The sequence below is a fragment of the Podarcis erhardii genome, assembly GCF_964252035.2.
Source record: "Podarcis erhardii genome assembly, chromosome: Z".
In the NCBI taxonomy this organism is placed as follows: domain Eukaryota; kingdom Metazoa; phylum Chordata; class Lepidosauria; order Squamata; family Lacertidae; genus Podarcis; species Podarcis erhardii.
Window position 1 is genome coordinate 560,168 of NC_138504.1, and position 22,129 is coordinate 582,296.

A 22,129-nucleotide genomic window follows, 5' to 3' on the forward strand; every position below is an offset into this window, starting at 1 on the left:
GGAGACAGGGGACTCCCCTGAGAAGAAGGCTAGTTCACCAACACAGGAGCCAGATATATGGAGAAACGTGACTCAAAGAAGTAGGAAGCCCAGGGTTCGCTCTGATTGTTTAGAAATACACAATCGCTTTGAGGTCCTCTCCCCTAGCATGGAAGACGAAGAGCAGACTCCATTTGAGGATCTCTCCCTCATTACAGTCGATCAGGTATATGAAGACGAGCAGCAAAGTCAGTCCTCAGGGAACGTGCAGGCGACCTTGGAACGAACAGCTCACGGAAGAACCCCGACCAAACCTAAGAGGAGGCGTGTAGTGGTGATAGGGGATTCCCTACTGAGGGGAACAGAAGCAGTGATCTGTGGGCCTGACAAGATGTCTTGGGAAGTGTGCTGTCTCCCTGGGGCTAAGATCCAAGATGTAACTGAACGACTGCAAGGAATCATAAAACCCACTGACAAATACCCCTTCCTCTTGGTTCATGTGGGAACCAATGACACTGCAAGCAATAGCCTCCAGAAGATCAAAAGAGACTATGAGGCTCTGGGCAGGAAATTGAAGCAATTAAATGCACAAATTGTCATCTCATCTGTCGTCCCAGTTGAACGACGTGGCCCAGGGAGAGAGAGAAAAATAGTGGAAGTGAACAGCTGGCTTCGCAAATGGTGTAAACACGAACGGTTTGGATTCTTAGATCACGGACTGCAGTTTCTTGAAGATGGACTTCTGGCAAGCGATGGGCTGCACCTCACAACGGTTGGGAGGAATGTTTTTGCAAAAAATCTCAGAAACCTCATCAGGAGGGCTTTAAACTGACTAATGTGGGGGAGGAAGACAGTGCTCCTGAAGGTAGGAGTCTATCAATTGATGATCATCCAAATGTCATAGACCGAATTGAGCAAACAGCACGCAGACCTAGTGATGGGAGGAAAAACTCCTTAAATAAGAGACACGGGGGAATGATTAATGGACTTCAATGTCTGTACACTAATGCGCAAAGCATGGGTAATAAACAAGATGAGCTTGAGCTCTTGGTACAGCAAACTAAATATGACATAATAGGCATCACTGAAACCTGGTGGGATAAGTCCCACGACTGGAATGTAATAATGGAGGGATACAATCTATTTCAGAGAAACAGACCAGACAAGAAAGGAGGAGGAGTGGCATTATATGTCAGGGATGTGTATACCTGTGAAGAGATCCAAGATTTAGAACCTCAAAGCCAAAGTGAGAGCATTTGGGTCAAAATTAAGGGAGAGAAGAATAACAGGGACCTCATTGTGGGAGTTTACTATAGATCCCCAAGCCAAACGGAGGACATAGATGATGCCTTCCTGGAACAGATGGCCAAGCATGCAAAAGGAAGGGAGATAGTAGTAATGGGGGACTTCAATTACCCAGATATTTGTTGGATGTCAAACTCAGCCAAGAGCATAAGGTCAAACAGATTCCTCACTGGCCTTGCAGACAACTTCATTGTCCAGAAAGTGGGAGAAGCAACAAGAGGAACAGCCATTTTAGATCTGGTCCTAACCAATGTTGATGACCTGGTTAGTGGGGTAGAAGTGGAAGGATCATTAGGCGCGAGTGATCATGCTCTTCTGAAGTTTACTATACAGCGGAAAGGAGCAGCCAAGCATACTAGGACTCAATTTCTTGACTTTAAGAAAGCCGACTTCATAAAACTTAGGAAAGTGCTGGGTGAGATCCCATGGACAGTAATACTAAAAGGAAAGGGAGTTCATGATGGCTGGGAGTTTGTTAAGAGGGAGATAGTAAAAGCACAACTTCAGGCAATACCAATGAGATGGAAACATGGAAGGTGCCTAAAGAAGCCAGGGTGGCTATCTAAAGAACTTTTAACTGAGTTAAGATTAAAAAAGGATGTGTACAAAAAATGGAAAAGGGGGGAAACCACCAAAGAGGAATTCAAACAAATAGCCAGCACGTGTAGACACAAAGTCAGAAAAGCTAAAGCACAGAATGAACTCAGGCTTGCTAGAGAGGTTAAAAGCAACAAAAAAGGCTTTTATGGGTATGTTCGTAGCAAAAGGAAGAACAAAGAAACAGTGGGGTCACTCAGAGGAGAAGATGGTGAAATGCAAACAGGGGACACAGAAAGGGCTGAACTCCTCAATGCCTTCTTTGCCTCAGTCTTCTCCGATAAAGAAAACAATGCCCGACCTGTTTAGATGTATTCAAGTCTCCAGGGCCAGATGAACTGCATCCAAGAGTATTAAAAGAACTGGCAGATGTGATCTCAGAACCACTGGCAGTCACCTTTGAGAATTCCTGGAGGACAGGCGAAGTCCCGGCAGACTGGAGGAGGGCAAATGTTGTCCCTATTTTCAAAAAGGGGAAAAGAGAGGACCCAAATAATTACCGCCCAGTCAGTCTGACATCAATACCAGGGAAGATTCTGGAGCAGATCATTAAGCAAACAGTCTGTGAGCACCTAGAAAGGAATGCTGTGATCACCAATAGTCAGCATGGATTTCTGAAAAATAAGTCATGGCAGACTAACCTGATTTCGTTTTTTGACAGAATTACAAGCCTGGTAGATGAAGGGAACGCAGTGGATGTAGCCTACCTTGATTTCAGCAAGGCATTTGACAAGGTGCCCCATGATATTCTTGTAAAGAAGCTGGTAAAATGCGGTCTTGACTATGCTACCACTCAGTGGATTTGTAACTGGCTGACTGACCGAACCCAAAGGGTGCTCATCAATGGTTCCTCTTCATCCTGGAGAAGAGTGACCAGTGGGGTGCCACAGGGTTCTGTCTTGGGCCCGGTCTTATTCAACATGTTTATCAACGACTTGGATGATGGACTCAAGGGCATCCTGATCAAATTTGCAGATGACACCAAACTGGGAGGGGTGGCTAACACCCCAGAGGACAGGACCACACTTCAAAACGACCTTGACAGATTAGAGAACTGGGCCAAAACAAACAAGATGAATTTTAACAGGGAGAAATGTAAAGTATTGCACTTGGGCAAAAAAAATGAGAGGCACAAATACAAGATGGGTGACACCTGGCTTGAGAGCAGTACATGTGAAAAGGATCTAGGAGTCTTGGTTGACCACAAACTTGACATGAGCCAACAGTGTGACGCGGCAGCTAAAAAAGCCAATGCAATTCTGGGCTGCATCAATAGGAGTATAGCATCTAGATCAAGGGAAGTAATAGTGCCACTGTATTCTGCTCTGGTCAGACCTCACCTGGAGTACTGTGTCCAGTTCTGGGCACCACAGTTCAAGAAGGACACGGACAAACTGGAACGTGTCCAGAGGAGGGCAACCAAAATGGTCAAAGGCCTGGAAACGATGCCTTATGAGGAATGGCTAAGGGAGCTGGGCATGTTTAGCCTGGAGAAGAGGAGGTTAAGGGGTGATATGATAGCCATGTTCAAATATATAAAAGGATGTCACATAGAAGAGGGAGAAAGGTTGTTTTCTCCTGCTCCAGAGAAGCGGACACGGAGCAATGGTTCCAAACTACAAGAAAAAAGATTCCACCTAAACATTAGGAGGAACTTCCTGACAGTGAGAGCTGTTCGACAGTGGAATTTGCTGCCAAGGAGGGTGGTGGAGTCTCCTTCTTTGGAGGTCTTTAAGCAGAGGCTTGATGACCATATGTCAGGACTACTCTGATGGTGTTTCCGGCTTGGCAGGGGGTTGGACTTGATGGCCCTTGTGGTCTCTTCCAACTCTATGATTCTATGATTCTATGGACTCTAATGTAATTTAAAGAGGAAATCTGTAGAAAGGTTTTTCCTCCAGAAGCATTTTGTTTTAAAAATCCAATTTAAATTTTAAAAAATCAATAATAATTTTTAAAAAATCCAATTTAAATCAAGAAAATCCGATTTCATTTATTTATTTATTTATTTATTTATTAATAATTGATTTTTATCTACCCTGCTTTCTTAGCTAGCTTGGAGGTATTGCCTGATTTTCTCAGAAGGGGCTTCTGGCGCAGAGGGCTTTCGTTCCCTCTTGTGGAAAGAATAGCATGGGGTTAGTTAAGCCTGCCATCTGCCTGCCTGCCTTACATCTTCAGTCGCAGTTTGAAAATAGTTTCCTTTTACCACCATCCGCACTCCAAATTTCAGGTGGTGACTCTTAATTATTAATGGCGGCACCCGCCCTGTGGAACGCCCTCCCATCAGATGTCAAAGAGATAAGCAACTATCTGACGTAGGACATCTGAAGGCAGCCCTCTTTAGGGAGGTTTTGAATGACTGATGTTTTAATGTATTTCTAATCTTTTGCTGGAAGCTGCCCAGAGTGGCTGGGAAAACCCAGCCAGATGGGCGGGGTATTAATAATAATATTTATTTTTGTTGTTGTTGTTTCAGAAAAGGCAAAATATGACTCCTCCCTCGAAGACGGTCCAGAGGCTATGTGTGATTTGGCCGCGTCGGAAGACAGATCAAAAATGGAACCGGACAGTGTCTTTGTAAATGGGGATGAGGAGGAGGAGGTTGACCGGAGGAACGACGATGGTGGTGGGAATTCAATGTATTTGACTCAGGTGAAAGAAGCTAGGTAAGCTTGGTGCAGGTGTTGCCCACTCCTGCCCCTCCCCCAAACAGCCCCGTACAGTGGTCCCTTGGTTCCCAAACTTAATCTGTTCCAGAAGTCCGCTCCAAAACCAAAGCATTCCAAAACTGAGGATGCCAGCAAGGCTGACCCTTTCTGTAAAACAGGTACCATGGTTCTCAAACTTAATCTGTTCCAAAGCCAAAGCATTCCAAAACCAAGGCACTTATTTCCCATAGAATATCATGCAAAAGGGATTAATACTTTTAAAAGCAGCAATTTAACATGAATTTTACACTCTAACGAGACCATCAAGACATAAACCGAAAGCAATCATCAATGTGCTGTACCATTAAAGAAATAAGATATTGTAGATGATAAAAATAGAAATTAATTTTTTATTTTCTGACCTGCACTGATGATAGTCATTATTTGGATGGGGGGCTTTTATCCATTTCCGCAATCACACAATCAATCAATCAATAAATAAAATATCCCCCTTTTTACAGAAAGGTTCAACCTTGCTGGCATCCTCTTAATATTGACAACCAGAGGAAGGTTTCATTTTTGGAATCATACATTTTCAGAGGAGTTTTTACAGTTATATCAAAAAATACTGATTTGGTTCTACTCAAAGAAATACATTGAAAGATAATGATGAAATGATGGTGAAGTTTCATAAGTGAACTGTTTCTATTTGGTCAACATTTCTGCTGTACTTGATTAGAAGGAGACAAACAATCATTTCCTTCATCACAATTTAACAATTTATTTCACTAAAACAATAACATGATAGCATATGTATCCCTGTTTGTTAACTGATATGGTTAAACTTTTTTTAAAGACTGAGTTTTAGCACACATGAAAAACTTAAAACAAATCCTTATTTCCAGATGAATAAAACTGTCATAAAACTGAAAAAAAAAATCTTTAGAAAGATTTTCCCTCCAAAAGCATCTTATTTTAAAAATCCATTTTTATTTTTAATTTTTAAAATCATTGATTTTTTCCCCCAATAGATTTTTATTGAGATTTTAAAGGTTACAAAAAGAAAAAATAAAGAACATATTTAAACAGAGAAAAGAAAAAAAAATACAGAACAATACAAGAACAAAGAAAAAAAGCAACACAAAAAATGCAGATAATTAAAAAAAACCAAATCAATCCTTTACATAACTTTCTTTCCTTTGCTTATTTTCTTGACCGCCTCACACCTCCCTTTTTTGTATTCTAATTCAATTAGATATTTCAGCAAATCCTTTCCATCTTTATTTTTATCCTAATGATTTATCTTAATATACTATAATTTTACATTCTGTTCTTTCACCAATTAACAATCCATTTTTACTTAATCCTTTATATCATTTCTGCTAAAACCACATTACTTCATTCCAACATCCTTCTAACATTCCTTAATTTTACAATGTTTCTGTAGATAAACTTTAAATTTCTTCCAATCTTCTTCCACCAACTCTTCTCCCTGGTCTCGGATTCTGCCAGTCATTTCCGCCAGTTCCATGTAGTCCATCACCTTCATCTGCCATTCTTCCCGGGTGGGTAAATCTTGTGTCTTCCAGTACTTTGCAATAAGTATTCTTGCTGCTGTTGTGGCATACGTAAAGAAAGTTCTATCCTTCTTTGACACCAATTGGCCGATCATGCCCAGGAGAAAGGCCTCTGGTTTCTTCTGAAAGGTATATTTAAATACCTTTTTCATTTCATTATAAATCATCTCCCAGAAAGTCTTAATCCTTGGGCATGTCCACCAAAGGTGAAAGAATGTACCTTCAATCTCTTTACACTTCCAACATTTATTATCGGGCAAATGATAAATTTTTGCAAGCTTGACTGGTGTCATGTACCACCTGTAGATCATTTTCATTATATTCTCTCTTAAGGCATTACATGCTGTAAACTTCATACCTGTGGTCCATAACTGTTCCCAGTCAGCCATCATAATATTATGTCCAACATCTTGTGCCCATTTAATCATAGCAGATTTCACCGTTTCATCCTGAGTATTCCATTTCAACAGCAAGTTATACATTCTTGACAAATTCTTAGTTTTAGGGTCTAACAGTTCTATTTCCAATTTTGATTTTTCCACCTGAAAGCCAATTTTCTTATCCAAATTGTAAGCCTCCATTATTTGGTAATAATGAAGCCAATCTCGCACTTTGTTTTTTAGTTTTTCAAAACTCTGCAGTTTTAATCTGTCTCCTTCTTGTTCCAAAATTTCCCAATATTTCGGCCAATTGGCCTCCATATTGAGCTTTTTCTGAGCCTTTGCTTCCATTGGTGACAACCACCTTGGAGTTTTGTTTTCAAGCAAATCCTTATATCTTATCCAGACATTAAACAGTGCTTTCCTGACAATATGGTTTTTAAACGCTTTATGTGCTTTGACCTTATCATACCACAAGTATGCATGCCATCCAAAGACATTATTAAAACCTTCTAAGTCCAAAATGTCCGTGTTTTCAAGAAGCAGCCATTCTTTCAGCCAACAAAATGCAGCTGATTCATAATAAAGCTTAAGGTATGGCAGGGCAAATCCACCTCTTTCTTTAGCATCAGTTAGTATCTTAAATTTTATTCGAGGCTTCTTGCCCTGCCAGACAAATCTAGAAATATCTCTCTGCCACTTCTTGAAACAATCCATTTTGTCCAAAATTTGCAGTGTTTGAAACAAAAACAACATCTTTGGCAATACATTCATCTTTATCGCAGCAATTCGGCCTAGCAATGATAACTTCAAATTTGACCATATTTCTAAATCCTTTTTCACTTCCGTCCAACATTTTTCATAATTATCTTTAAATAAATTCACATTCTTAGCAGTCATGTTAACCCCTAGGTATTTCACTTTCTTAACCAATGTTAATCCTGTCTCCTTCTGAAACCCCTCTCTCTCAATCACTGTTAAATTTTTCTCTAAAACCTTAGTTTTCAGCTTATTCAACTTAAATCCCGCAACCTGACCAAATTCTTGAATCAATTCCAATACTCTTTTAGTACTGGATTCTGGCTCCTGTAATGTCAATACCAAATCATCAGCAAATGCTTTCAATTTGTACTGTTTAGCTCTGACTTGTATACCTTTAACCAATTGGTCCTTTCTAATCATATTTAGCAAAACCTCCAGGACCGATATAAAAAGCAATGGAGAGATTGGGCACCCTTGTCGTGTTCCTTTCTCAATCTTAAACTCTTCTGTGACTACATTGTTCACAATTAATTTAGCTTTTTGTTCTGAATAAATTGCACCTATACCGTTTTCAAAACCTTGGCCTACCCCCATTCCCTGTAAATTTTTCTTCATGAAACTCCAAGAAATATTGTCAAAGGCTTTCTCCGCGTCCACAAATATCAAAACTGCTTTGCTGTTGATCTTCACTTCTAGTTTTTCTAAAATGTTAATTATATTCCTCGTATTGTCAGACAAGCGTCTCCCCGGGAGAAAGCCCGCTTGATCTTTATGAATTTCTTCTACTAGTACCTTTTTTAATCTTTTAGCCATAATGTCAGCAAAAATTTTGTAATCCACATTAAGCAAAGATATGGGGCGGTAGTTCTTAAGCTGTGTTTTCTCAGACTCTGTTTTCGGTATAAGTGTAATATAAGCATCCTTCCACGACTCTGGTGCCTTTTTCCCTTCCAAAATTTCATTGCAAATTTCCTTTAAAGGCTGTACTAACCATTCTTTCAAAGATCTATAGTATCTTGAGGTCAAACCATCCGGCCCTGGGGATTTGCCTAATTGCATGTTCTGAATGGCTCCTTCTACCTCTTGGTCTGTTATTTTATACTTCAACATTAGCTTATTTTCTTGAGAGATTTTTTGTAGTCCATTTATTTTCAAGAATCGATCAATGTCCATTTCTTTCTGGGTCTCCTGTGTATATAGATGTTTAAAATACCTCTGAAAACACTTCCTGATCTCCACTGGATTCTGTATATTCTTTCCCTCCACTTCCAAATTCGTAATAGTATTACGTTTTTGTCTTTTTTTCATTTGCCAAGCCAGCAGTTTCCCACATTTATTTGCCGATTCAAATGTCTTTTGTCTCATCTGTTTAATTTTCCATTCTATTTCCTGGTTCATCATTTTCATATATTGTACTTGATATAACTTTATCTCTTTCAGAATCTCCTGCGACTTTGGTTTCACTCTGTTTCTTCTCTCCTTCCTTTATTTTCTCCAAAATCTTATCTTTTTTTTCATTTTGGGCTCTTTTCTTAATTGCATTCTGTTGTATCAAAAACCCTCTCATAACTGCTTTACTTGCGTCCCAAATTACTCTTTTTTCAACAGTGGTGTTCATATTTATCTCAAAATAGTCTCTCAAGGTTTTTTGGGCCTTCTTAATCACTTCTTCATTCCTAAACAAAGTGTCATTCATCCTCCATCTAAAGGAACCAGTTGGTGTTAGTTTCATTTCCATCTTCACAGCATTATGGTCGGAGCAAGTTTTAGAACAAATTTCCACTTTTCTGATCTTCGGGGCCAGCCCCCTAGTTACCCAAATTTGGTCAATTCTTGTCCATGTCATTTGGGCCTCAGAGAAGAAAGTTCCCTCTTTTCCCAAGGGGTTCTTAGTTCTCCAAATGTCAACTAAATCCATATTGTCAGTCATGTCAAAAAACGTTTTTGGTAGTCTACCATCTTTTGTAACTACCTGTCTCTGTGCCTTGTCCATATTAGTAGACACCACTCCATTCATATCTCCCATCAAAATCATATTATAATCCAAATAGTCCATCAGAGTCTCATGTAACTTCTTGAAAAATTCCGATTTTCCCTCATTTGGTGCATAAATGCCTACTATCAAAAATTTCTCTCCTTGTGATTGAATTTCAATTGCAACAAATCTTCCTTGATCATCTTTAAATAAAAATTTCTGTGATAGGCTCTCCTTTGCGTAAAGTACTACTCCTCTTTTCTTAACTTTGTCTGATGAAATAAATTCATGTCCTAATCTTTTATTACTCAAAATCTTCCTGTGTAGCCTTATCACATGTGTTTCTTGTAGACAAATCAAGTCCAATTGTTCTTTTTTTAATAAATGAAAGACTCTCCGTCTCTTTTCCGGGGAGTTGAGTCCATTCACATTCCAGCTTAATACTTGCAGTGCCATGGTGTAGTTACTCTGCTTCTCCTCCAACAGCACCCAATGCTTGATCTAGTTCTGTCAATGGTGTTGGTTTCCCTCTTTTTGGTGAACTTCTGTCCAAAGCTCCTGGCTCTTTTCCAAGTTCTTTCTGCAGATCTTCTCCGTGATTTCCCAAAAACTTTTCCTTTTCCTCAACTGATCTTATTTTTATCTTTCTTCCTTTAAAGCTGAAGGATAGGCCTTGGGGAAATTCCCACCTGAAGATGATTTTATTCCTTCTCAGCAGGGCAACCAAATCTCCAAAATTGGACCTAAGGTCCAAAAGATGTTTTGGAATATCTTTAAAAAATTCCACTCTTGACTGCAGAATGGTCAAAGTATTCTGAAAGTGCAGACTCAAAATTTTATCTCTCTCTTCTTTAGATCGGAGGGTAATCAAACAATCCCTTATTTTGTTCTTCTTTCCTCCTCTTCCAAGCCTGAAGGCCCTCACGATTTTAAATTCTTCTTGTTTCAAATCCGACTTCCAGAACTCTGCAAATTCCTGTGTCAGAAAGTCTATCAAACTGCCCTTCTCCAATTCAGGTACAGCTCTAATCCTTAAATTTGTCTGTTTTTCCTTAAGTTCAATCATAGAAAGCGTCAATTTGTGGTCCTCAATTTGCCTCTGTAGATCTGGGACTCTCTCTGTTTCCAATTGTGTTATCTTAAATTCCACAGCAGCAACTTTTTCCTTAGCTTCATCTGCGGTCTGTCAGGTCAAAGTAGATTCCTGCAACAATTTCTGAATAGATTCTGTATTAGTGTTCACCTTTTGTCCCAGGCTATTTAAGCTTTCTGTATTTAAGTCAATTTTAGTGGTTGCTGCGTCTACGTTCACCTTTGTCTCGTCCACTGTCGTCTTTGTCTCTTCAACCCTCTTATTTGTCTGTTCAACCCTCTTGTTAAGTTGCTCCAAAGATTCATTAATCTTGGCTAATGCAATCGCTAAAACTTCTTCTGATGACATTCCACTAGGCTTAGACTGTGTTGGTACCGTCGCAGATGGGATAGAGAGACCAACGGCTGATGGCCTTCGCTGCCAAGTCTTCCCAGACCTTGTTGTTTTGTCTGGGAGTGACAAGTCTACTTTTTCTTTCCCATCTGCCATAACACTTGAACAATAGAAAAGCCAAGGTCAGTCCCAGCTACACAGTTTATCTTTACAAGTGGAAAATTCCCCTAGTATCAATTTCAGGAATTTCCTCTAGGGGGAAACAGTTGCAATAGTCCAAAATCATAGAATCATAGAATCATAGAGTTGGAAGAGACCACAAGGGCCATCGAGTCCTTGATCTAGATGCTATACTCCTATTGATGCAGCCCAGAATTGCATTGGCTTTTTTAGCTGCCGCGTCACACTGTTGGCTCATGTCAAGTTTGTGGTCAACCAAGACTCCTAGATCCTTTTCACATGTACTGCTTTCAAGCCAGGTGTCACCCATCTTGTATTTGTGCCTCTCATTTTCTTTGCCCAAGTGCAATACTTTACATTTCTCCCTGTTAAAATTCATCTTGTTTGTTTTGGCCCATTTCTCTAATCTGTCAAGGTCGTTTTGAAGTGTGATCCTGTCCTCTGGGGTGTTAGCCACCCCTCCCAGTTTGGTGTCATCTGCAAATTTGATCAGGATGCCCTTGAGTCCATCATCCAAGTCGTTGATAAAGATGTTGAATAAGACCGGGCCCAAGACAGAACCCTGTGGCACCCCACTAGTCACTCTTCTCCAGGATGAAGAGGAATCATTGATAAGCACCCTTTGGGTTCGGTCAGTCAGCCAGTTACAAATCCACTGAGTGGTAGCATAGTCAAGTCCGCATTTTACCAGCTTCTTTACAAGAATATCATGGGGCACCTTGTCAAATGCCTTGCTGAAATCAAGGTAGGCTACATCCACTGCGTTCCCTTCATCTACCAGGCTTGTAATTCTGTCAAAAAACGAGATCAGGTTAGTCTGCCATGACTTATTTTTCAGAAATCCATGCTGACTATTGGTGATCACAGCATTCCTTTCTAGGTGCTCACAGACTGTTTGCTTAATAATCTGCTCCAGAATCTTCCCTGGTATTGATGTCAGACTGACTGGGCGGTAATTGTTTGGGTCCTCTCTTTTCCCCTTTTTGAAAATAGGGACAACATTTGCCCTCCTCCAGTCTGCCGGGACTTCGCCTGTTCTCCAGGAATTCTCAAAGATGACTGCCAGTGGTTCTGAGATCACATCTGCCAGTTCTTTTAATACTCTTGGATGCAGTTCATCTGGCCCTGGAGACTTGAATACATCTAAACTAGCCAAGTATTCTTGTACTATCTCCTTAGTTATTCTGGGCTGTGTTTCCTCTGCTGAATCATTTGCTCCAAATTCTTCAGGTCGGGCATTGTTTTCTTTATCGGAGAAGACTGAGGCAAAGAAGGCATTGAGGAGTTCAGCCCTTTCTGTGTCCCCTGTTTGCATTTCACCATCTTCTCCTCTGAGTGACCCCACTGTTTCTTTGTTCTTCCTTTTGCTACGAACATACCCATAAAAGCCTTTTTTGTTGCTTTTAACCTCTCTAGCAAGCCTGAGTTCATTCTGTGCTTTAGCTTTTCTGACTTTGTGTCTACACGTGCTGGCTATTTGTTTGAATTCTTCTTTGGTGGTTTCCCCCCTTTTCCATTTTTTGTACACATCCTTTTTTAATCTTAACTCAGTTAAAAGTTCTTTAGATAGCCACCCTGGCTTCTTCAGGCACCTTCCATGTTTCCATCTCATTGGTATTGCCTGAAGTTGTGCTTTTACTATCTCCCTCTTAACAAACTCCCAGCCATCATGAACTCCCTTTCCTTTTAGTATTATTGTCCATGGGATTTCAGCCAGCACTTCCCTAAGTTTTATGAAGTCGGCTTTCTTAAAGTCAAGAAATTGAGTCCTAGTATGCTTGGCTGCTCCTTTCCGCTGTATAGTAAACTTCAGAAGAGCATGATCACTCGCGCCTAATGATCCTTCCACTTCTACCCCACTAACCAGGTCATCAACATTGGTTAGGACCAGATCTAAAATGGCTGTTCCTCTTGTTGTTTCTCCCACTTTCTGGACAACGAAGTTGTCTGCAAGGCCAGTGAGGAATCTGTTTGACCTTATGCTCTTGGCTGAGTTTGACATCCAGCAAATATCTGGGTAATTGAAGTCCCCCATTACTACTATCTCCCTTCCTTTTGCATGCTTGGCCATCTGTTCCAGGAAGGCATCATCTATGTCCTCCGTTTGGCTTGGGGATCTATAGTAAACTCCCACAATGAGGTCCCTGTTACTCTTCTCTCCCTTAATTTTGACCCAAATGCTCTCACTTTGGCTTTGAGGTTCTAAATCTTGGATCTCTTCACAGGTATACACATCCCTGACATATAATGCCACTCCTCCTCCTTTCTTGTCTGGTCTGTTTCTCTGAAATAGATTGTATCCCTCCATTATTACATTCCAGTCGTGGGACTTATCCCACCAGGTTTCAGTGATGCCTATTATGTCATATTTAGTTTGCTGTACCAAGAGCTCAAGCTCATCTTGTTTATTACCCATGCTTTGCGCATTAGTGTACAGACATTGAAGTCCATTAATCATTCCGCCGTGTCTCTTATTTAAGGATTTTTTCCTCCCACCACTAGGTCTGCGTGCTGTTTGCTCCATTTGGTCTATGACATTTGGATGATCATCTTCATCAATTGATAGACTCCTACCTTCAGGAGCACTGTCTCCCTCCCCCACATTAGTCAGTTTAAAGCCCTCCTGATGAGGTTTCTGAGATTTTTGGCAAAAACATTCCTCCCAACCGTTGTGAGGTACAGCCCATCGCTTGCCAGAAGTCCATCTTCAAGAAACTGCAGTCCGTGATCTAGGAATCCAAACCGTTCCTGTTTACACCATTTGCGAAGCCAGCTGTTCACTTCCACTATTTTTCTCTCTCTCCCTGGGCCACGTCGTTCAACTGGGAGGACAGATGAGATGACAATTTGTGCATTTAATTGCTTCAATTTCCTGCCCAGAGCCTCATAGTCTCTTTTGATCTTCTGGAGGCTATTGCTTGCAGTGTCATTGGTTCCCACATGAACCAAGAGGAAGGGGTATTTGTCAGTGGGTTTTATGATTCCTTGCAGTCGTTCAGTTACATCTTGGATCTTAGCCCCGGGGAGACAGCACACTTCCCGAGACATCTTGTCAGGCCCACAGATCACTGCTTCTGTTCCCCTCAGTAGGGAATCCCCTATCACCACTACACGCCTCCTCTTAGGTTTGGTCGGGGTTCTTCCGTGAGCTGTCCGTTCCAAGGTCGCCTGCACATTCCCTGAGGACTGACTTTGCTGCTTGTCTTCATATACCTGATCGACTGTAATGAGGGAGAGATCCTCAAAATGACACCTTTTAAGCTCAAACAAAACAAAAAATAAACAGTTCCAATTTTTTTGTTACTTTCCAGTTACTTCCTTCTTTTTAAGTGCAGAAGAGGACAGCTAACAACAATGTATCTCTCTTGCTGAGCTAGCTGTCAGCAAGTGGTCTATTCACAGTTAATACGCAATTCAAGGCACGACAGTCTTTTGTCTATTGGCAGCCCGTTCCCAAGTTTTGAGCGGTGGATTTTAACTTCTTTCCCTCTCTCTTGCAGGTATATATAGTCCAAAAGCTTCCCCCCTTCTTCCCCTGCTTCCGGGGGGGGGGGGGGTTTCAATACTTTTTGTGTTGGGAATTTAGCCCTTTCCAGTCGGATTTCCAAAACTTTAGCTTGTATCCTCTTTGCTTTGATCTATTTACAAAAGCGGAAGGCGGACTTCCTGTTTATACCTCCCCGCTTCAGTACCAAATTAAGTCTTTTTCCTCCTCTTATGCTTCCAATTTTCCCTACTCACGGGTAGCTGTTTTTAAGATCGAATTGTCACAAGAAGAAGTCAGCGCTCTCCGGTAACGGCTGTGCGGCTTCGCTCCGAGGAAGAAGCAGTCGATTCACAGCACCGCGCCGCTCACCCCGCTTCGCTCCGGAACCCGTTATCGGGTTTCCCCGCGAATTGGGGGGGTGCAAGAGGTGCCCGCCGAATCCCACGCTCATAGGCTACCCGCCTGTGATTTTTGAAGGGTCTCCGCTTTCGCTGTAGCGGTACAGACCCGATTTCCTCGAGGCAAATCCCCCCTAGTCAGAAGGATTCCGCCATTACCGATGGCGCTAACCCGATTTTTATCCACCCTGCTCTCTTCCCAGTCCTCCAGCAAAGGAAACGGTTGTTGAGAACTCTGAAATCTTGTGTGTTAACGAAGAGGATCACTCAACTGGATTTCTATCTAACCTGAATGGGAAATCTACGACGTGGAATTTTGAAGAAATCATTGAACTCGGCGTCCATCCCAAGACAACCATGGCTGCAGATAAAGCCACCCAGAGCTTGAAAGATGCTGCTGTTGTACCTGCGAGTCCCAGGCCGGCTTTTGAAGAAGAAAGTCCCATGAATTCCTTGACCAAACCGATAGAGACCGCATCAGGTATAATAATAATAATAATAATAATAATAATAATAATAATAATATATTTCTACCCTGCCCATCTGGCTGGATTTCCCCAGCCACTCTGGGCTGCTTTCAACAGGAGATGTAAAAAATATTAAATATACAGCCCAGTGCACCAAACCACCTCTTCATTGAAATGTGGCAAATTCACATTTGAGTTCGGAGTTCAAGGTTCTCAAAATGTTTGAAACCTGGGAGTGGGGTGGGGAGAGCTGGAAAGAAGGTTGCTGGCTGACCTGAAGTGGAGGGAAATAAATGTAGTAGTAGTAGTAGTAATAGATTATTCTGGCAACCTCCCTCTTGCAGTCTTTTGAGACTTCAACTGACAGCTTTAATTATTATTTATTCATTTATTCTACTCTGCCCACCTGGCTGGGTTTCCCCAGCCACTCTGGGTGGCTTCCAACAACAGATTAAAATACAGTAATTCGTCAAATATCAAAAGCGTCCCTAAACAGAGCTGCCTTCAGATGTCTTCTGAAGTCTTGTTTATTTCCTTGATATCTGACGGGAAGGCGTTCCACAGGGCGGGCACCACCACTGAGAAGGCCCTCTGCCTGCTTTCCTGTAACTTGGCTTCTCACAGGGAGGGAACCGTCAGAAGGTCCTCGGGAGACGGACCCCGGCGTCCGGGGTGGAGGCACTCATTGAGGTCTACTGGGCCAAGGCCACTGGGGGCTTTCAAGGTCAGCACCAACACTTTGAATTGTGCCCGGAAATGTCCTGCGAGGCAATGTAGGTCTTTCAAGACCAGTGTTATATGGTCTCAGTCAGACTTTGTTTTACAGAAAGGTTCAACCTCGCTGGCATCCTCTACATATTGACCCACAGAGGAAGGTTTCCTTTTGGGAAGAATGAAATCCTCTTTATACACTTTGAATAGGGCCCGGAAACGTCCTGGGATCCAATGCAGGTCTTTCAAGACCAGTGTTATATGGTCTGGGCGGTCCCAGTCCCCAGTCTTGTTGCCGCATTCTGGATTAATTGCAATTTCCAGGTCACCTTCCAAGGCAGCCCCATGTAGAGCGCCTTGCAGTAGTCCAAGCGGGAGATAACCAGAGGATGCGCCACTCTGGCAAGGCAGTCCGCGGGCAAGTGGGGTCTCATCCTGCATCCCAGATGGAGCTGCCCTGGACACAGAATGGACCTGCGCCTCCATGGGTCCAAAATGACCCCCAGGCGGCACAGTTGCCCCATTCAGGACCACCTGCCCACCCATAACCGAGACTTCTGTCTTGTCCGGATTCAACCTCAACCCATTAGCCGCTATCCAGCCTCCAACCACCTCCAGGCACTGGGGTCTGCCCAGTGCACCAAACCACCTCTCCATTGAAAGGTGGCAAATTCGCATTTGAGTTCGGCATTCAGGGTTCTCAAAATACTTGAAACCTGGGCTGCAGGGCTGGAAAGAAGGATGCTGACTGACCTGAAGTTGGAGGGAAATAAAAGGAGAGGTTTTGGGTGGGTTAATGAAGCCCTTCCGCTTCCTCCTAAAATGGGTGTCCCCAGGACCCCCTTTCTGCGAACTCTGGCACTTGTGAACCAGCTCCCTATACTACATTCAGGGAGGGAGCCGCGTTGGTCTGACGCAGTCAAAATAAATCTTTAATAATAATAAATCTTTAAAAATGAAAAAATGGTCCAGTAGCAACCTAGAGACCAACAATGTTTCTTCTGGATCAAAGCTTTTGTGTGCAGACCCTGATCTATAGAGGGAGGGGAGTCCCCGGACCCTGATATATAGAGGGAGGGGAGTCCCCGGACCCTGATATATAGAGGAAGGGGAGTCCCCAGACCCTGATATATAGAGGGAGGGGAGTCCCCGGACCCTGATCTATAGAGGGAGGGGAGTCCCCAGACCCTGATATATAGAGGGAGGGGAGTCCCCAGACCCTGATATATAGTGGGGGTGGGTGGGTGGGGTTTTCTCCAAATGGTCGTAGGACTCAGTCGGTATGGTCAACCTGCTAGCGACTATGAATGACTGAAAAAGCAAGGGATGGTATGCAGATGACCCAAAATAGCTTTAGCGTGTGTAAAGAGGCAGGAATTCAATATCTCTATTCAGACCCCATAGAATCATAGAATCATAGAGTTGGAAGAGACCACAAGGGCCATCGAGTCCAACCCCCTGCCAAGCAGGAAACACCATCAGAGCACTCCTGACATATGGTTGTCAAGCCTCTGCTTAAAGACCTCCAAAGAAGGAGACTCCACCACACTCCTTGGCAGCAAATTCCACTGTCAAACAGTTTTCAGCTAAGTGATAAGTTGCAATTCACCCACTTCTCTTTCAAGCCTATTTCTGAAATTGTTTTGCAATAAGACAGCTGCTTGGAGATCCTGTATTTAATCTCCCAGGATATGGAAGTGTTCTCCTGTTGCAGTGATGGCCAAATTCGGCCCTCCAGTTGTTTTGGGACTACAATTCCCATCATCCCTAGCTCACAGGACCAGGGGTCACGGATGATGGGAGTTGTAGTCCCCAAACAGCTGGAGGGCCAACTGGCTTCTCTGCCGTGTGATTCCCGATTTCAGATTGATGCCCATTTATCCTTTGGCATAGAGTCTGGCCTGTTTGCCCAATATTGAGAGCCGAAGGGCACTGCTGGCATTTGATGGCATACACAGTGTTAGAAGATGAGCAATGAAATAGAGCTTGCAGGGCAGCGGCTGAAGAAGGAGCAAAAAGGGTCTCCTCCTGTGTGTGTTTCATTGTGGCTGATTAGCTGTTCTCCCTGTGCAAAGGTCAGAGGGGGCAGGGTTTCTGTTGAGGTAGGTGATTAGCTGTGGGAGGAGCTTATCAGAGCTTGCAGGGCAGCGGCGCGCGCCTTGTGGCGCGCGCAGTTTGATCCATCTTTTAGATTTAGGGGAGCTAGTCTCAAACGTTTGTTGGGGGAGACCTAGGGGTTTTTTGGGGGGGAGTTATTTGTCCTGTCTGCACGCTTCTTATGATGGAGGACCGCTGTAGCCACCCCCAACGACACGTTCTCAAGATGGAGAGTGAGGGAGCAGCTGCAGTCGCCTGCGGTTCCTGCACAATGTTTGCCATCTTGCCAAAGGTTGCAGGCAGCTTTACCTGCAGCAATTGCATGTTGATTGCCCTCTTAGAAGACAAAGTCCAGCAACTGGAGGAACGTGTAGCTACGCGCCAAAGAATTAGAGAGCTGGAGCTCTTCTTGGAAGCAACAGAGCACACCCTCTCCACCAAGGAGGAGACAGGGGACTCCCCTGAGAAGGAGGCTAGTTCGCCAACACAGGAGCCAGATATATGGAGAAATGTGACTCAAAGAAGTAGGAAGCCCAGGGTTCGCTCTGATTGTTTAGAAATACACAATCGCTTTGAGGTCCTCTCCCCTAGCATGGAAGACGAAGAGCAGACTCCATTTGAGGATCTCTCCCTCGTTACAGTCGATCAGGTATATGAAGACGAACAGCAAAGTCAGTCCTCAGGGAATGTGCAGGCGACCTTGGAACGGACAGCTCACGGAAGAACCCCGACCAGACCTAAGAGGAGGCGTGTAGTGGTGATAGGGGATTCCCTACTGAGGGGAACAGAAGCAGTGATCTGTGGGCCTGACAAGATGTCTCGGGAAGTGTGCTGTCTCCCCGGGGCTAAGATCCAAGATGTAACTGAACGACTGCAAGGAATCATAAAACCCACTGACAAATACCCCTTCCTCTTGGTTCATGTGGGAACCAATGACACTGCAAGCAATAGCCTCCAGAAGATCAAAAGAGACTATGAGGCTCTGGGCAGGAAATTGAAGCAATTAAATGCACAAATTGTCATCTCATCTGTCCTCCCAGTTGAACGACGTGGCCCAGGGAGAGAGAGAAAAATAGTGGAAGTGAACAGCTGGCTTCGCAAATGGTGTAAACAGGAACGGTTTGGATTCTTAGATCATGGACAGCAGTTTCTTGAAGATGGACTTCTGGCAAGCGATGGGCTGCAACTCACAACGGTTGGGAGGAATGTTTTTGCCAAAAATCTCAGAAGCCTCATCAGGAGGGCTTTAAACTGACTAATGTGGGGGAGGAAGACAGTGCTCCTGAAGGTAGGAGTCTATCAATTGATGATCATCCAAATGTCATAGACCGAATTGAGCAAACAGCACGCAGACCTAGTGATGGGAGGAAAAACTCCTTAAATAAGAGACACGGGGGAATGATTAATGGACTTCAATGTCTGTACACTAATGCGCAAAGCATGGGTAATAAACAAGATGAGCTTGAGCTCTTGGTACAGCAAACTAAATATGACATAATAGGCATCACTGAAACCTGGTGGGATAAGTCCCACGACTGGAATGTAATAATGGAGGGATACAATCTATTTCAGAGAAACAGACCAGACAAGAAAGGAGGAGGAGTGGCGTTATATGTCAGGGATGTGTATACCTGTGAAGAGATCCGAGATTTAGAACCTCAAAGCCAAAGTGAGAGCATTTGGGTCAAAATTAAGGGAGAGAAGAATAACAGGGACCTCATTGTGGGAGTTTACTATAGATCCCCAAGCCAAACGAAGGACATAGATGATGGCTTCCTGGAACAGATGGCCAAGCATGCAAAAGGAAGGGAGATAGTACAGTGGTGCCCCGCAAGACGAATGCCTCGCTAAACGAAAAACCCGCAAGACGAAAGGGTTTTCCGATTTTTTAGCGGCTTCGCAAGACGAATTTCCCTATGGGCTTGCTTCGCAAAACGAAAGCCCATAGGGAAATCTCCGGGGACAGCGGGGAACCCTCCTCCCACCGCAAGCCCCGGGAAGAGAGGAGAAGCTGCGCGCCTTCCCCTCTGTTCCCGGACCTGTCCTGAAGGCTTGCGGTGGGAGGTCCGGGAACAGAGGAGAAGGCGCGCAGCTTCTCCTCTCTTCCCGGGGCTTGCGGTGGGAGGAGGGTTTTTCCTCCCCACCGCCAACATTCAGAAGGCTGTTCTGAAGGCTGGCGGTGGGAAGAAAAGCCCTTCTCCCGCCTCCAGCCTTCAGAAGAGTTCCCCGCAGGGCTCCCCAAGCTGTGAATGTCTACCGCGCGCGAGGGGCGCTCTGCTTAAGAGCGCCCCTCGTGCGGGGCAGCAGGCTGCTATCCGCAGCTTGGAGAGCCCTGTGGGGAAGTCCGGCAGGGCTCCCCAAGCTGCAGATGTCTGCCCCGGGCGAGGGGCGCTCTGCTTCAGAGCGTCCCTCGAACCCGGCAGCAGGCTGCTATTCGCAGCCTAGGCAGCCCTGCAGGAACTCTTCTGAAGGCTGGCGGCGGGAGAAGGGCTTTTCTTCCCACCGCCAGCCTTCAGAAGGCTGTTCTGAAGCCTGGCGGTGGGGAGAAAAGTCCTCCCCCCCCCACCAGCCTTCAGAAGAGGTCCGGGGAAAGACTGTCCCCGGACCTGGTCTGAAGGCGGTCTCCCTAGGAACGCATTAATTGATTTTCAATGCATTCCTATGGGAAACCGTGCTTCGCAAGACGAAAAACTCGCAAGACGAAAAAACTTGCGGAACGAATTAATTTCGTCTTGCGAGGCACCACTGTAGTAACGGGGGACTTCAATTACCCAGATATTTGCTGGATGTCAAACTCAGCCAAGAGCATAAGGTCAAACAGATTCCTCACTGGCCTTGCAGACAAATTCATTGTCCAGAAAGTGGGAGAAGCAACAAGAGGAACAGCCATTTTAGATCTGGTCCTAACCAATGTTGATGACCTGGTTAGTGGGGTAGAAGTGGAAGGATCATTAGGCGCGAGTGATCATGCTCTTCTGAAGTTTACTATACAGCAGAAAGGAGCAGCCAAGCATACTAGGACTCAATTTCTTGACTTTAAGAAAGCCGGCTTCATAAAACTTAGGGAAGTGCTGGGTGAGATCCCATGGACAGTAATACTAAAAGGAAAGGGAGTTCATGATGGCTGGGAGTTTGTTAAGAGGGAGATAGTAAAAGCACAACTTCAGGCAATACCAATGAGATGGAAACATGGAAGGTGCCTAAAGAAGCCAGGGTGGCTATCTAAAGAACTTTTAACTGAGTTAAGATTAAAAAAGGATGTGTACAAAAAATGGAAAAGGGGGGAAACCACCAAAGAGGAATTCAAACAAATAGCCAGCACGTGTAGACACAAAGTCAGAAAAGCTAAAGCACAGAATGAACTCAGGCTTGCTAGAGAGGTTAAAAGCAACAAAAAAGGCTTTTATGGGTATGTTCGTAGCAAAAGGAAGAACAAAGAAACAGTGGGGTCACTCAGAGGAGAAGATGGTGAAATGCAAACAGGGGATACAGAAAGGGCTGAACTCCTCAATGCCTTCTTTGCCTCAGTCTTCTCCGATAAAGAAAACAATGCCCGACCTGAAGAATTTGGGGCAAATGATTCAGCAGAGGAAACATAGCCCAGAATAACTAAGGAGATAGTACAAGAATACTTGGCTAGTTTAGATGTATTCAAGTCTCCAGGGCCAGATGAACTGCATCCAAGAGTATTAAAAGAACTGGCAGATGTGATCTCAGAACCACTGGCAGTCATCTTTGAGAATTCCTGGAGAACAGGCGAAGTCCCGGCAGACTGGAGGAGGGCAAATGTTGTCCCTATTTTCAAAAAGGGGAAAAGAGAGGACCCAAATAATTACCGCCCAGTCAGTCTGACATCAATACCAGGGAAGATTCTGGAGCAGATCATTAAGCAAACAGTCTGTGAGCACCTAGAAAGGAATACCGTGATCACCAATAGTCAGCATGGATTTCTGAAAAATAAGTCATGTCAGACTAACCTGATTTCGTTTTTTGACAGAATTACAAGCCTGGTAGATGAAGGGAACGCAGTGGATGTAGCCTACCTTGATTTCAGCAAGGCATTTGACAAGGTGCCCCATGATATTCTTGTAAAGAAGCTGGTAAAATGCGGACTTGACTATGCTACCACTCAGTGGA

The 22,129-nt window shown here is 43.8% G+C and overlaps 1 protein-coding gene across 1 annotated transcript in view; it reads left to right on the forward strand.

Moving 5' to 3' along the window:
- The window catches only part of LOC309333324 (uncharacterized protein), a 61,215-nt gene that overhangs the window by 36,098 nt on the left and 2,988 nt on the right, over positions 1-22,129 (forward strand). Inside the window, exons 11-12 of the mRNA XM_081846696.1 lie at positions 4,361-4,550; positions 14,921-15,198. Of these exons, the coding sequence (XP_081702822.1) occupies positions 4,361-4,550; positions 14,921-15,198 (468 nt within the window). The remainder of the gene's footprint in view (positions 1-4,360; positions 4,551-14,920; positions 15,199-22,129) is intronic.